At 45.4% G+C, this 15,022-nt stretch overlaps 1 protein-coding gene across 1 annotated transcript in view; it reads left to right on the plus strand.

Annotated features, from left to right (window-relative positions):
* Positions 1-305: 305 nt before the first annotated feature.
* Positions 306-15,022, plus strand: part of CALM1 (calmodulin 1) — a 57,968-nt gene continuing 43,251 nt past the window's right edge. Inside the window, exon 1 of the mRNA XM_085626526.1 lies at positions 306-453. Within this exon, the coding sequence (XP_085482652.1) occupies positions 451-453 (3 nt within the window). The 5' untranslated portion in view covers positions 306-450. The remainder of the gene's footprint in view (positions 454-15,022) is intronic.

A 15,022-nucleotide genomic window follows, 5' to 3' on the forward strand; every position in this document is an offset into this window, starting at 1 on the left:
CCGTCCAAACCCCACCTTCTCCCTCCTCAAATTGCCTTGGGTCTGAGGAGTGGCCACGCGCCGCAGTCGGGCGTGCGGCTAGATAGGGGGCGGGGCCGCGCGCCGCAGTAGCGAGGAGGAGGGTAGTGCGTGGCTTCGCCAACAGATACGGCACGAGGGAGGGGCGGGAAGCCTTTCGTTACGTCATTATTAGAGTGAGAGGTGGGTGGGATATGCGACACCGAAAGAAGGTCCAGGTTGGGTTGAAAAGCTATTGGCGGAGGGATACCATAGTATAATAGGGTCTCCGCAGAGCCTGACTCTTCCGAGCACTCAGTGGAGCCGCTTCAGCAGGGAAGGTCGTTGCTTCGTGCGGATAGCAGAGCCGGCCGCCCTCCTCTCAAAACCCTTTATCTAAGGGCCAGTTTACATCTTTTCACCGAAAACTTACACAACCGTTTCTCAACCAAAATGGTAGGTAAACCATGTGCATTGATCCTCTGATGCGCAGGGTGCCTTCGCGTGTGTGACCCAGTTACTTTTATTTAACCTGTGGAGCAGTGCTTGTACAAACCCGTCTCAAGTTGTTTGAGGGCTAACTTCGTGTGTCTGTGGTGAGGATGGATTCCCTTTCGAATGATCAGAGCACAAGTATCTTGCAAATTGAGAAAACTCCGACCATCCCCGACGAATCGAATAGTTTGTTTGCTTCTACGATCCTTCAGGTTTTAGTCTGCGTATGACATACGAATGTAACGTTTATGAATAAACAGCCCTGGATGTGTGTTCTTAGGTGACGAAGAAACCACTGCATTTGCTGCTGAGTGTCGAAAATTGTTGTATTTGTCAACATTCCATTTGAATTGATGGCCTGCGGATGTCTGTCCTGGAAATAGCGTATTTTGTAGTGGTCTTGCATTATATTTATTTATATATTATTTTTGGGGGGGCGACTGGACTAAAAGTGTGTTCAATTACATATTTCGAAATGGGCTTTTTCGTGTTCGCCTCAAATGGTGATGTTGCCCATCTGCTTCCTTCATAATGTACACCTCGGTTTGATAAAATTGTAGACCACCTGTTTACTTTCTTTCTTGTGTTGTTGTTTTTTAATGTAGTAATTTAGGCGTCTTTTGAAGTAACGGGGCATAGATAATTCGCATGTGTTCCGGTTGAAAAGAGTGGGCTCGTATAAATCACTGGTTCGTTGCATCAGGCGACCCGATCCCAACCGGTTGGTTTTGTACATACTCTTCCTTCGAATCGCTTATTTTGAGTGGCCGTAGGTTATTTTGTGGTCGTTTTCTAAATATGTTTCCTAATTAAAAGCATTGTTTGGTGTAGAAGAGACATGACATATGCTAGAGGTCTCAATCGTGATGTAATATGGTGGCACGTTACTTTTTCGCATCAGTACATCGTCTTTCTGCTTGAAAACTGCGTGTTTTCTCGGCGATTTCAGGATAGACCCGAGCCCATCTTTTCATGAAAGCACCACCCAGTCTCCCGTCCATTTTCCTATGCTCTGTACAACGAAACATATAATTTAAAGCTTCCTGCATTAAGTTGGAGACGTGCATTCAGACGCAACCGTGGTGCGACCCGTTAACCAGTAGTGTTTGATGTATGGCCTAGTCTATTTATAAGCGTTCCCAAGGAAACAGTGGCGCAGGGCGTGTGATCTTGGGCGAGTCACCCAGTTTTGTAATGAGAGAACGGCATTCAAATCACTGGACCCGATTCCCATGATAATTGTGTGGGGTCTGGCTCGCCCTCTAGCGACAGTGGATGTTTTGCAGCTTCTGCACTTGGTGATGGGCTAACATGCGGCTGATGCCTTGATGTACTGTGACCTCGGATGCCCCCTCGGAATTTCCGTGCTGCGGATATGCAACGCTTGGCCTTATATTCTTATTTTTGCAACAGCCGATGGTGGTTGTTAGTGTTCTTACTGTCTCGTCTTCCTAGCCCCAAAGCAGGAAAGATGCTAGCATAATTAAGGAGTCGGGGAAACCGTGCGGCGTGAAGTGACATGCCTTCTTTTTATGGAAACGAGACCAAAGGGGTCTGCCTGCAGGGGCTAGTGTGCCGCCGCCCAATATCGCCTCGCCCTATATGGAAAGTAGTTGGGTCGTAAGCTCGTGAAGTATGTTTGCACCACGATCTGCAGCTGGATTACCCTCTTCGCCGTGTTGTAACCATCCTGGAGTACTGTTTATTGGCTACACAATTATACGGATTTACATGTTGAGCTGTACAGTTAATCGCCGATTTTCGTCGTGTTTTCACACGCAGCGAACTAACACAAGTCCGCGGCGTTTAAGTGTTGGTTTTCTATTAAGCCTCTCGGAATATAGATACTGTCAGTTTTTCGAGCAAGTGTTAAAAGGTACGGAGGATAACTTAATCCACGTGGTTGCAATAGAATAGCAAAACGACACCTGTTTACCCCCCGGCGTGGTGCTTGTTCCTAGAGTCGCTGCTGAGGCACATAATTGAGTAGAAGTGGAGTGTTGGGAGGAAGCGACTGAGGTGTGCATTGTGTTTCCCGCTGTTTAGATGTTTTAACTGCAATTACAGATCTGGTTACAACAAATATATTTAAGGCAACATGTATCGAGTCTAGCTTGGATTAAAAACAATGCCGCTCCAGTACGTTGACCTGTTCAGTAAATGCCAACGATCCAATGCGAATTTATGTGGGACCTGAGAGGTAATGTTTGCCTGACATTGTGCCACACATGTCCCTAAGACTCTTCATAGCCTACGAGCTACACGCGAAACTCGTAAATTCATATTCGGCACTAAGTGTGTCCTAAATTGCTCCTGAATGACAAAGACGCTGATTACCTTTACACGTCATGTCTATTACTTGCTGGACTATTTGCTTCCTCCATGTCGCTGTTTTTTCTTATCTCTTTCACCTGCATAATTTGTCTTGTACCCTGGGTCACAGCCTTGCGATGAAAATGTCTGTTCCCAAAAGTGAGTGCAGGAACGCACCACCTGGACCCACTAGCACGAAGTAGCCACATGGGACAAACGTGGTGGCACTCCTGATGTTAGCATCATTGTGTTGCTTGGAACGGTTGATCATCTTTGCAGGTGATACTTGGAGAGGTGAAAAAAAGTTGATATTCTGAAACGAACTGTCAAATGGCGGCCAGAAACTCTATGGGGCACTGCGGGATTTGGGGTTAGGGTTTGGTATGGGTTACGCAAGGCTGTTGTGTAGACCCAAGCCTGCCTTTCTAGTATCGGAAAGGTACGAACTGTGACAAGATTGGGCTGCGGTTTAAAAATAATTGCCTTTTAATATCCAACTCATTATTGGGGCATCACTTAATGTTGCCTAGTTATGTGATCTGGATTTTTAGCCGAATTGGGGGAGGGGATGGGGGAACACTCTAAAAATAGGGAAGAAATGAAACCTCTGTTATCTAGTATTTATATAGTGGGCAGCTGTCAATGTCTCTATTACGTTATCTGGCCACAGCCTATGAGTAGTTGGTAGGCTTGTGTGCGGCATGGCATATTTTGTGCCAAAAGATTGTGTACTTGCGCTGTTATGACCATCATTCTAGTGCAACAAACATGAACAGGCACGCTGTGAGGATCTTGCATGACTGTTTTCTGGAAAATCAGTCCTTTGTGTTGCTGCGTTGTTAAATCGGAGGATGGTAGAAGCGTGCAAGATATCACATGGAAATCCTGAGGTGGTCAGTGCAGCACTGGTTAATTTATGAAGTGGTGGCAGTGCGAAGCCAGGTTTTTACGGTGCTCTGCAAGGTTAAGCTGTCCCATAACTTAATGTCTTTTGCAAAACTCAATTCTGCCGTTTGAACCCCGAAAAAGCTACATCTTTGGTGAGATTTGTGGAACGGAGAATTTGTGGCTCTTGTTGAGGCTGGGATTTTGCACATGGGCTTCTCCCTGGCCTTTAGGTATGCATTAGGTATAGGTATGCATTTTAGACCATAGTAACCCTGGTCCTGATTAATTTGTATAATGCAAAAATCAAATGAGTATAATGAGCCATGGTGGTTTGCGTGTGTGTGTGTGGGAGGCATGGATGTAATGGAGAAAGCTTCGTAGTACCAACTGTGCAGAAAGGGGTAGATGGAATCTCCTTCTGACAGGAATAGTGGTTGAGAATCTGTAGCATAACTGAAAGGCCTACGAGTGGTTATTAATGGTTGAAGTGGTTATGGTGGAAGACCAGATGGCCTTGATGTTCCTCATAAGCTGTCAATATTGTGTGATTTTAGGTGGGCTGGCATGACTGGTTGCCCAGATGGTTATCCATAAGCAATAAAGTTAAATGGTATAACCGCAATGTGTTGCAACTTTCATCTAGTGTAAGGCTGATGGTTTATGGAAGTTCTCTATGTAGTGCTGTAGATAAGGATGGTTTGCTAATCAGAACGTATCTATTTATTACACATAAACTGTCTGAAATACGTGGTCCTAATTTTAATTGTGACCTCCACATTGTGTGGTACTGGTTAAATGCTTGTAAATGAAATCGATCATATTAACTATGAATCAGTATATTTCGAGAAAATGGTCCATTTTCTGCAACAAACCTGGCTTTAGAAGCACATTAACTGACAGAACTGTCAGCCAGTCCCCACCCGAGTGTCCTATGTTAGTTAACAGAATTTTGGGTATTCTATCATCCAAGAGGCTTAGTTGCTGATTTTCGACCATCCTCACCCCTGCTTCATCCACTCTACTAATTCATCCTAAAGAAATGCAGTTGGCCTCTAAGTTCTCCGCTCTCCTCCTTATGGAGTGCTAATCTCTACCCAGGAAAGCGCATTTGTCTTCCAGCCACACCCCCATTGGGTATTGCTCCGATTTCCAATACATTGTTATACTCGTTTAGCTAGTAACAGTAGGCCGTCTGAATTCCGTTGCAAACTTCACCTTAAAGGGTCTGGGGTACATACCGATCAGGCAGGCTTCCATAGTAGTAATCTTGGGCTTCCCAGTGACCTGAGAGCATGGTCTGCACTGTATTCCAAAACTCCACGTTTGGGATAAGCCCACATGACGTGGTGAAAGTCTGCAGGGCTTTGATGGCACCTAGCTCAGTCAGACTGAGCCCCTGGGTACATGTGCTCAGTTTTTTTGTGGCGTGAGGTAGGGTCTGTCGTATGCTGAATTGTATGAATTTGAAACTGGTGTTTTTAGAGACCTTTCGGGGATGTTTTATGGCCGCTGCTATATTTTCTTTATATGCTCGCATTGCAATGGCGCCCCAGTGCTCCCTGAGAGGTTGTAGGGAAATGTCGGTGTGTTCTGTGTTGCCTTGTAGATAGCTACACGATCCTCGTAAGGCATAAACATTATTAATGCTGCTGCGATAATCTTACGGCAGAAGAGGTTTCATTAAATCATGTTTTTGTCATTGGCTCAGGAACAGTAAACTTGAAATGACAATCACCATGTTAGTTATTACGACTGTCTACGTCTATGAATTCTATAAAATAGTGCTGAAGCAATACTTTTTTTTGTTGCTAGAATGAATCTGCTCTCATGATTAAACATATTCGTAGTAGGCCCGTATACTCTCTAACTACATAACACCGACCTCATGTTTGTGGCACTGATTACAACGTTTTTCTAGTAGGTTTTTCATGTATATATTTAAGTAGTGTATTTTCAATTTGTTTGTAATGTTCTATCCCAAACCTGCTACTGAATTTTGTATCCTTTGCTTCCTTCATGAGGAAATAGCAGTAGATGTGGAACTAGATTTCCTTCCAACCCCTCCTTAATTGTCAGGTGAGAGTCTGTCATGGGTAATTGGTAGAAGTGGTACTAAAGGTAGAACTATGAGCACAAGCTAGATCTGGGCAGGTCATATCACCACTGTTATGTAAACACTTTATCCAGATAATCTCAAAGCTGTTTTATATACTTCTTCTTCTGTTACAATTTCAATACTGACTTGGTTAATAAATGTAAACCGTTTGCCATAAGTCTTCACTCGCCCTCAGTTTGTCTCGCATATAGACTAGATTGCCTCTATCTATCCTGTCAAAGACCAATTGTGCCCATCATTTGCGTAATCGCAGTACCTTTCAGTTGAGTTGTCAACAGACCCTGTGAGCCGGTCCTGCACTGTTGGCTGAGCTGGGTCCATGTTCCATGTTCCAAGGTGACCAACGTCACCGGAGGACACTTGCCTGGTCACCCGGGCAACGCGTCGCAGTAGAACCACACCGGTTGTAGAAAAGCAGGTCACAGCATCCTTGGCAAAGGGGAAGTGCTGGTCTTTGTGTTAAGATTGAGGTGGTGATCGGCACACCAGCTGATCTGTGTCAAAACCCACTCGCCAGTTCTAGAGTCCCATGGCAGTGGAAGGGGGTGAGATCTGATGGTCCTGAGACCTCCTGAACAGGGGCAAGCCAGCAAGTCCTTGGAGAATACTTGTAGTTCAGTACAGCAAAAAGGTAGCAGGCCAACACAGCAAGGAAGGTTTCAAAGTGGCAGTCCCTCCTGCAGGTCAGCAAGCTGCAGACCAATACAGCAGAGTAGTTGGCAAAGTGGCAGTCCCTCCTTGCAGCACAGTAGTCTGTCTGACCATGTTCAGAAGTAGAACCAGCAGTGTCTGGTTACAGGTCCCAACGAAATGTCTGACTTTGTATGGTTAAAGCCCCAACACTTGTGCCCAAAAGTGAGTTTGGGTAGGGGATGACTTCAAAGGAGCTCTCTGAAGTTCACAGGTACCCCCTTTCAGCCCAGCCATGTCTGCCAGCATAGCGGGGGGGGGGGGGGGGGGGGGTGGGGAGATCAGCCCTTTGTGTGAGGATGCACAAATGTAGCTATCACCCAGCCCAGATGTGTATTTGAGACAAGCTGTTGGTAGTAAGTGCTAAGAAATGTCTGCTTTCTAAAATAGTAAAGTTAAATCCAACCTCACCAGTAAGTAGTATTTATCACTACCATTCCAAACATATGAAACGTGAAAATGCTTCTCCTCTCTGATCAGAAAGTACAGCTTAAAAGTGTATTAAGGAATTCCCAGTGCTAACCTATGAGAGGAGTAGTGCTCATAATAGTGACAAACAAAGGCTGTCACTATCAGGAAATGTAAAACATGCCAGTACATTTCCTACCTTTTTACTTGTATAACAGCCTTCCCATCGGGCTTCCTTAGGGGTGACTTAAATGTAATTTTTTGGAATTTAAGGCTTGGCAAGTAGCTTTAAATGCAGAGTCAAAGTGGTAGTAAATTGCACACTCAGATACTGCAGTGGCAGGCCTGAGACAGGGTTGAAAGGCTACTTCTGTGGGTCGCACAATTAGTGCTGCAGCCCACTAGTAGCATTTGAAGTACATGCCCTGGATATATGGGATACCACTTTACAAGGAACTTACAAGTAAAATAAATATGCCAAACCGGTGTAAATCAATTATATCGTGTTTTAGAGGAGAGGGCTCATGCACTTTAGTACTGGTCAGCAGTGGTAAAGTGCTCTGTCCTAAAGCCAACAAAAATTAGGTCAGAAAAATATGAAAGGCAAAAAATTTGGGTAGACCTTCAGAGGGCCATTTTCCAACAGCCAACCATACTGAATTCTTTAATAAACAATTTCTTTGTAGCAGCGGTGTCAAACGAGCATTGGTGATGTCAATAGATCTTGCCTTTGGAGCCAACTGACTTTGCCAGTGCATTTTAATAATGCTGTACAACCTCAAACAGACTTTTTCCAGAAGCTGTGCAGCATCAGTCGAAAAAGACTCCATGTTGCCACTACTACGGTTGCTTCACTTCGTAGGACGCTGACACTTTTTTATATTTTGCTTGATCCAGGATGAATGGGTAAAAGTGTAGCATGAATACCCTCTTAGGTAAGGGATGAGGACCGTGGACTAGGAGGTGGGCGAGGAAAAAGCAAGCATAGTAGGGGAGCAAGAGTGACAGAGCAACACGGAGTTGGAAAGAGAAGCACATGGGTTAGACAGCAGCACAGTGGTAGGCAGGGAGAAGTAGATGAGAGAGAGAGAGAGAGAGAGACAAAACACAATGCACTCTCCTGGAGTCCTTAACCGAAACAACTCGCTGAAAGTAAGCAATTCAATATTACAATCCACACAATTAAATGGATGGCAAAGAGGCTATGCTTCAGGGGAGGAACACATTCAAGATGGGACAAGAAAAAGCTATCAAATATGAAGCAAGCACATTTGACAATAGAGCCAATCAATGGGCAGGTTATAAGCCCACTAAGATGTTTTAAAACCATTAACTGATTCCTAGTGCTGTCTAGTAGACGAGACCTAAAATATAACCTGTATGAATTTCTTGCACAGCAGACCAAAGTATATAGTCAAATATTAATAGCAATTTGTTCAGTTCTGAAGGGCATGAACAGTGTGCTTTTTAGACAAGAGCTTTCTAGAAGTCTAGTTGGGAATCTCAACCTAATCCACCAGTTCCAATCTCCATTTATTTTATTCCGCTATGCTTCCTTCATACACATGCCATCTTAGATGGGGGAATCCTGTTGCTTTAAATACTCCTTTTATTTATTTACAAACTCTGCTAAGGTGTGTCAAAGACTGCCCGAGTTGAACGATTTCCAGTGAACATTTAATGTAATTGTGTACCAAATACGGGCAGTCTTTGACACACCTTAGCAGAGTTTGTAAATGGGACAGGGAGAAGGTGACACACTGCGCTTGCATTTTTTTTGTTTTACTTTCTGCCTGTATCAATGGATAAAGCAATTTGAAGTCTGCATCTGCAGTTTTACTGTGCCCGGACTTCAACGTATGCATCACTTGAGCTGCACTTGCAAATATGTTGCTCAGTAATTGTTCACAAGTTGGCTTAATGAGTAAAACACCTGTGAACTTCCAGGCCACAGGTTTTAATCCCTGAAAGGCCAACACCTCCTTTCATTTATCTGTCACTGAATTGACTAATCTAAATTGAGATGTATATAACCAACTCTTAGTTAGGGTGCTTAACTAAGAGGTGTGAACTGTGGTATGTATCCTGTTTGAAAATGCTTTTTATAATTGTATCCACAGTAGTTGGCTTAATTTGTGTGGTTGTGGCCCAATGTGTCCACCTCTTAAATTGTCTGTAGGACAGCTGCAGTTTAGAAGAAGGGTTTTTGTGCCAGTTATGTCTCTCGGCTCGCCCCACTTCCATCTTGTTTCATGTATCTGATACATCTAGCTGCAGATTCCTTATCTGTGAACTTCCCGGGCGTTGGACTGGATCTGGAAGATTTTTCTTGAGCAGTACCCCCTCGGCGTCAGTAGGTGGAGTCGGTCGATTCGGCATGACATCTGTGTCCTCAATATAGGTGCCACCTCGGCGCTCTTCATCAGTACTCTTCTTTCTGCGTCCGCCAGCACAGATCCGTTGAAGAGCACTCTACTCCCTGCCCTTTTTTTGGCAGACTATATTATTATTTTTTTTTATCGACCATTTTGGGTGTTGAGTTCCATCATGTCTAAAAAGGCTTCAGGATTCAAATCGTGCGCCGCTTGTAACCCCATGTCTGTCATGGGTCCCCCACCTCGGGTGTCTTTGGTGTCTGGAGCACAACCGTGGCCTGAAGTCGTGCTCCGGCTGCCAAGCCATGGCTCTTAAAGCTTTGAAGGCAAAGTCCCTAAAGCTGCTTGCAGCCTGGCCACAAGTGCTTCGGAGATCTCACCAGAGGGCTTGTTAGAGTTTGAGAGGACGGTCTGAACACTGCTCCGGAAGGCTCAAACTCTTCATCCTCCCATTCAAAGCCCTCAAAGGGGTTAAGTAGGAAGCACAACTTTTGAGACTTCATTCTGCAGGATGTTTACTGTGGGTCGGCAGTTTCTCATCTTTCCCTGGAGAGACCCCCACCCAATTGAAAGACTTTTATGACTCCATGTTACATTTTTGGGTGGACTGACCATGCTGGCACGCTGAAGGCTCAGCAGGTGGAGTCATTGTGTTTTGCGCTGGCACCCATGGATTCATTCCTGGAACTGGACTGGTGCTGGTTGTACCTCCTCTATTCCCCCCCCCTCCCCCCCCCTCAATCCAGAAGTCTGGATAGCTTCAGAAAGAATCTTTTTTTTTTTCTTCAGCCAGCATAGCTTTACAATCTGTAAACACTGCATGTCTCTTGGGCCATTATTCCTATTCCCTGTTGGCGATGGTTGCGCACGTGCTGCCACAAATCCTGGAGGAGGCCCGGGCTGCCCCCTCCCAAGCTGTTGCAGAATGGAGAGATGCATCAAAGTTTAGTATACGCTCTGGCCTTGACACAACACACTCGCTGAGCAGAGCGATTGTTCTCGACTGTAGCTGTTAGGCACCATGCCTGGTTGAGAACATCTAGTCTCTGGGGATGTCCAAGCCAACCTGATGGACATGCCCTTTGATTGCTATCATCTCTTTGGAGATGGGGCGGAAGGGCGCTAAAGCGCTTCAAGGAGTCGCAGGCTACGGCCAAATCCATGGGCCTCTGTCATCCCATCCTCCATCCCCCCCTTTCGCTGCTACGGAAAGAGCTTACAGCCGCATCAGCCCTAGCCAAAGGATCGCAAGTTTCGGAGCCTCTGCATGGGCGTGGCTCGCCCTGATCCCCGTGGGTTGGGTGTAAAGTCAAGCCACAGACTTACCCCCCCCGACCCTCCTAGTCCCATACCCCTAGATCATGGGTGCCCAGTTGGTGGCAGGATAAGCCATCACCTCTACCACTGGCAGGGCATCACCTCTGACAGGTGGGTTCTACAGATAGTCCAAAGGGGCAACTCTCTCCCCGTCGAGGCTACCCCTCCATGCCTCCCGCATAGGATTGGCTGATGGAGGATCACCTAGCTTTACTTCGCGAGTTATGACTCTCTTGGCCAAGGGAGCCATAGAGTTGCGGTGCCAGAAGTAGGCTGTGGTTGTTTTCCTGCTACTTTCTGGTCCCCAAAAGGGATGGAATACTGCGTCCTATCCTCAACCTCTGAACCCTCAACTACTTCTCAGAAAAGAATAGTTCAAGATGCTCCCTCTGGCCCCAAGTTCTTTCTGCCCTGTGCCTAGGAGACTGGATGGTGGCTCTGAACTTGCAGGACGCTTATTTCCATATCTGGTCCTGCCTGCCCATCGTTGCTATCTGTGGTTTACAATGGGCCACGAGCAATGTTCTCTGTGCTCCCCTTCAGATTTACCAGTGCCCCTCTGGTGTTCTCCAAGGTGATGGTCGCAGCTCATCTACAGAGATCAGGGGTTCCAGTGTTGTCCAGAACCCCCTCTCGATGACTGGCTGTTGAAGGCGGGCTCGCCCCAGGCAGTAGTCTCCCACCTCCAAGCTTTGGCAAACCTCCTGCATTTGCTGGGGTTCACTATCAATGTGCCCAAGTCTCACCTGACTCTTTCCCAGATGCTCCCTTTCATGGCTCTGAACTTGCAGGACGCTTACTTCCATATCTGGTCGGGGGGGATCTTCTGTTGCAGCAGCGGAGGATGGTCTTTCACCCAAACCTGTAAACCCTGCCTCCTTGCGTGGGAATTGAGCGGCAACAGCTGACAGCATTTGACCTTCCTCTCGAAGTGTGTGAAGTTATTTGACAGCCAGTTGTCCCTCCACAAAGTCTGTATACGCCTGCTGATGGCAAACACATTGTAAATATTTTACAGAATAGTCTATCAGCCCATAGTCTGCTCCCTATCTGACATTCCCCTTCTCATACTGTCTGTTGCCCAGCAAGGCTCTGCTCTGGGCACTCAGAAGGGTTACCTTTTGGCCCTTTCTACTTTTCTATGGTTGCCAGACCAACCGTCACTATTAGTCCCTTATTGTACATAGATTTTTGAAGGGGCTTACCCATTTGTTCTCCCCCCCCCCCCCCCCCCCTCCCTTCACCATGCCTCGGTGGGACCTTAACTTGGTCCTCACTTTTCTGATGCGCACCATTCGAGCTGCTGCACAATTTCCCCCCACCCCCCTCTGGCTGGTCACCATTAAGACTGCCTTTTTAGTGGCAATAATTTCTGCCAAGAGGGTGAGCAAGTTGCATGCACTTTTATTGGCCTACTTACCCGACCACCTTACCAGACGAGGTAGTGCCTGAAGGCTTTTATGGCCTAAAGCAGTGACCCCTTTCCACCTAGGGCAATCTGTCACCTTGCCCACCTTTTATGCTCCGCCGCATTCTTGGAAGGAAGGTCTCCACCGTCTGGGCCCCAAAAAGTGTTCTTGTTCTACCTATACTGCACTAAAGAGTTCCGGTGGGCGATAAAATCTTTGTTGGGTACGTTGGTGCAAAGAAGGGATGTGCTGTACAGAGGAGAATAATCTCTCCCAATGGGTTATCTGCATTAAGCTGTTGCGCTCTGGCAAAGAAGCAGCCTCCTGAAGGCCTCGAAGCACATTCCACCAGGGCTAAGACAGCCACCACATCTCTCCAGCGTGGTGTCTTAGTTTCCGACATCTGCCAGGCAGTTAAGTGGGCTTGCCTGAACAATCAATTGCGTAGGGAGGGTCCATTTTGGCCGTTCAGTCATACAGGACTTCCTGGGCTAAACTTTTCCGCAGTCCCTCTGATGATGGCATTGCTTCAGTATCTATTCACAGGGAAAAAATCCTCGGCTAAATGTCTATCAGATGGACCAGTTACTTACCTTCGGTAACTCCTTTTCTGGTAGACCTGATCTAGTCGTAGATTCTTACCGACTCGCCTATCCTCCCCGCACTGAGGATTCTTTACTGCTGTCAGGGCTGTTCCCCTTAAGCGCCCTAGTTGTATAAACACATCACTGTCTGTCAACTTCATGGCTACACTTGTGTGGAATGCTGTGAAAAGTACTGTCGTCAGATCGCCAAGGTGGCGCCTATATTAATGATGCGGATGTCAAGATGACGAATATGCCGTCGAGTCGATCGACGCATGCTCAAGAAAAATCTTCTGCGTCCTTTATAACACCTGGGAAGTTCACAGGTACGATATCTGCGGCTAGATCATGTCTCAACCAGATAAGGTGTTGGATAAGGGTAAGTAACTCCAAGAACTTCCATTGGTATTCTCTCCCCCTTTTTTAGGTTTTGCTTACAGGACTTGAGCAAAAGGTGTTTGTTCGCTTACAGTCCACCCATTGGTTACCACTGATTTGCGTCATTGTCACTCCTTGTTTGCTTGCTTCTTCGACGTGAGCATGTGATCTTTCTTTCCTCTTCATCTGTTTGTCCCTCCACTGGCGCATGGACACGTTCATTGTGTCCATCCATTGCTCATTGCTGTTTGTTATTCCGGTGCTTCTTTTTGCTTGTGCATTCCACGAGTGCATGTGTTTTTTCAGCTGTTTCCCTAATGTGCTTACCTTTCCCCTCCCATGTTGTGCTCTTGCCAGCGTGTCTTAAAACATGTGAACTGCTATGCTGCACTTGACATTACCTGCTGCCTGACCAGCATTTAGGTGTTTGGTGTGTTTAATGCTTTTGTATCAAGACAATCACGCTACAAATGTCTAAAACTAAGCAGACCTGCTGGCTTTGTTTGCGTTCTTGTTAGCAAATCTACATCTGCAATTTTGTTGTAAATTATTGCTACTGGCAATTACAAATGGTACATATGTTAACATCTGTATGTGTCGAGTGGGGAAAGGCCAACAATTGCATGATCATATGATCTGAATACGGCTCTTGCCCACAAACTCACATTGCCTTCAGCATACGCTCCAGAGTTCTCGATTGTGCCCCATAATGAACACCATACTGCAACCAGAACTCCCCCGGACACCTAAATGCTACTTGGCTGATCAAGTCTAAAAGGCTGAGCTATTGGATTTTCCAGGGCTTGCATAGTACACGAAACCACTTAACTTAGTCATTGCCTAGTAACGTAAATTTCAGTTAAAATACAAAATTAAAATAAGCCAAGAATTTACAAATATTAACACATTTAATGTCTTACTTATGGAAATGTGCAATGTATATACAGTAGCATTGTTTAAACTTTGACAAACCAAATGGGACTCAAAGTCAAGACCTATTGGTTTTGCCAACGTGTCGTGGGTGTGCTTTTTTTAAAAAAAAAGTTAAAAAAAAAAAAAAATCTGCTATTCTTCCTTCAGCTTGGTCACTCTTTTTGTCTGAAGGTGGTGGTCTTCCATAAGTCACAACAAGTAATTTACTGTCTATACAGTCCTGGGGCCTAAAGTTTATCTCCTTTTTGAATGAGGACGGCTTTAACCCTCTTGGAGCATTCTAAATGTACACTTTTTTTTTTCCTTTTCCTTTTCCTCTAGCAGTCTGATTTGATGGCAATGGTCACTGCTAGCAGTCTCTTGTGCGGATGTTTACTGGGAAAAGGCCCATATGATCCTGTATACTTTTGAGATATTCAATGTTAAGGTTAATGTGTCAGTGAGTCAGTTGAGAAATGGGTTTAGTTTATTCAGTAATGGGATTGAGATGGGCTCTACCGATCAGTCAGTGAAACGGAGGTCTCTTGCTTAACTGTTTAGGTGAGTGACTGAGGTAATGCTGAATTATTTACCAGTAATCCTTATTTATTTTATCCTGGTCAAGTCTTGCCTTGCAGGCAACTGTCTAATGGGTCTATTTTGACATGGTGAGATTAAACTATTTTTACTAATGGACGGGGCTATTTGGAAACTTAATTATGTTTGCATAGCTGTCCCTGAAGAGTGTTAAATTAGTGAATAGAGTTCCTCGTGGAAGGATTATCTGCCTCTTTCTTGTGTTATGACTGACTCGTAAGATTAGTCCTGGGTAAAGAGTTCAAGTTTACAGACACCACACCTGCCGCGGCATCTCCGTCATTGTGTGCTCCACTTCTCTGATCTCCCATTACTTGTCTTTAATAAATGAGGTTAAGCCATTGTTATTGGTGCCATTGATTAAATCAATGATGTGGGATTGAGTTTGCGACATTTTAACTATGAGTTGTCTTGCGTTTATGTAACCATTTCACTATCATTTTTAGTTCTGGCTTTACAATAGAGCTGTCTGCATACCTATTACCAATTCTTTAACATGCATGTAGTGGGCTTTAGCTCCAATTCCACACGATTAACCTTAAA

This window comes from Triturus cristatus, chromosome 9, assembly GCF_964204655.1.
Source record: "Triturus cristatus chromosome 9, aTriCri1.1, whole genome shotgun sequence".
NCBI lineage: Eukaryota > Metazoa > Chordata > Amphibia > Caudata > Salamandridae > Triturus > Triturus cristatus.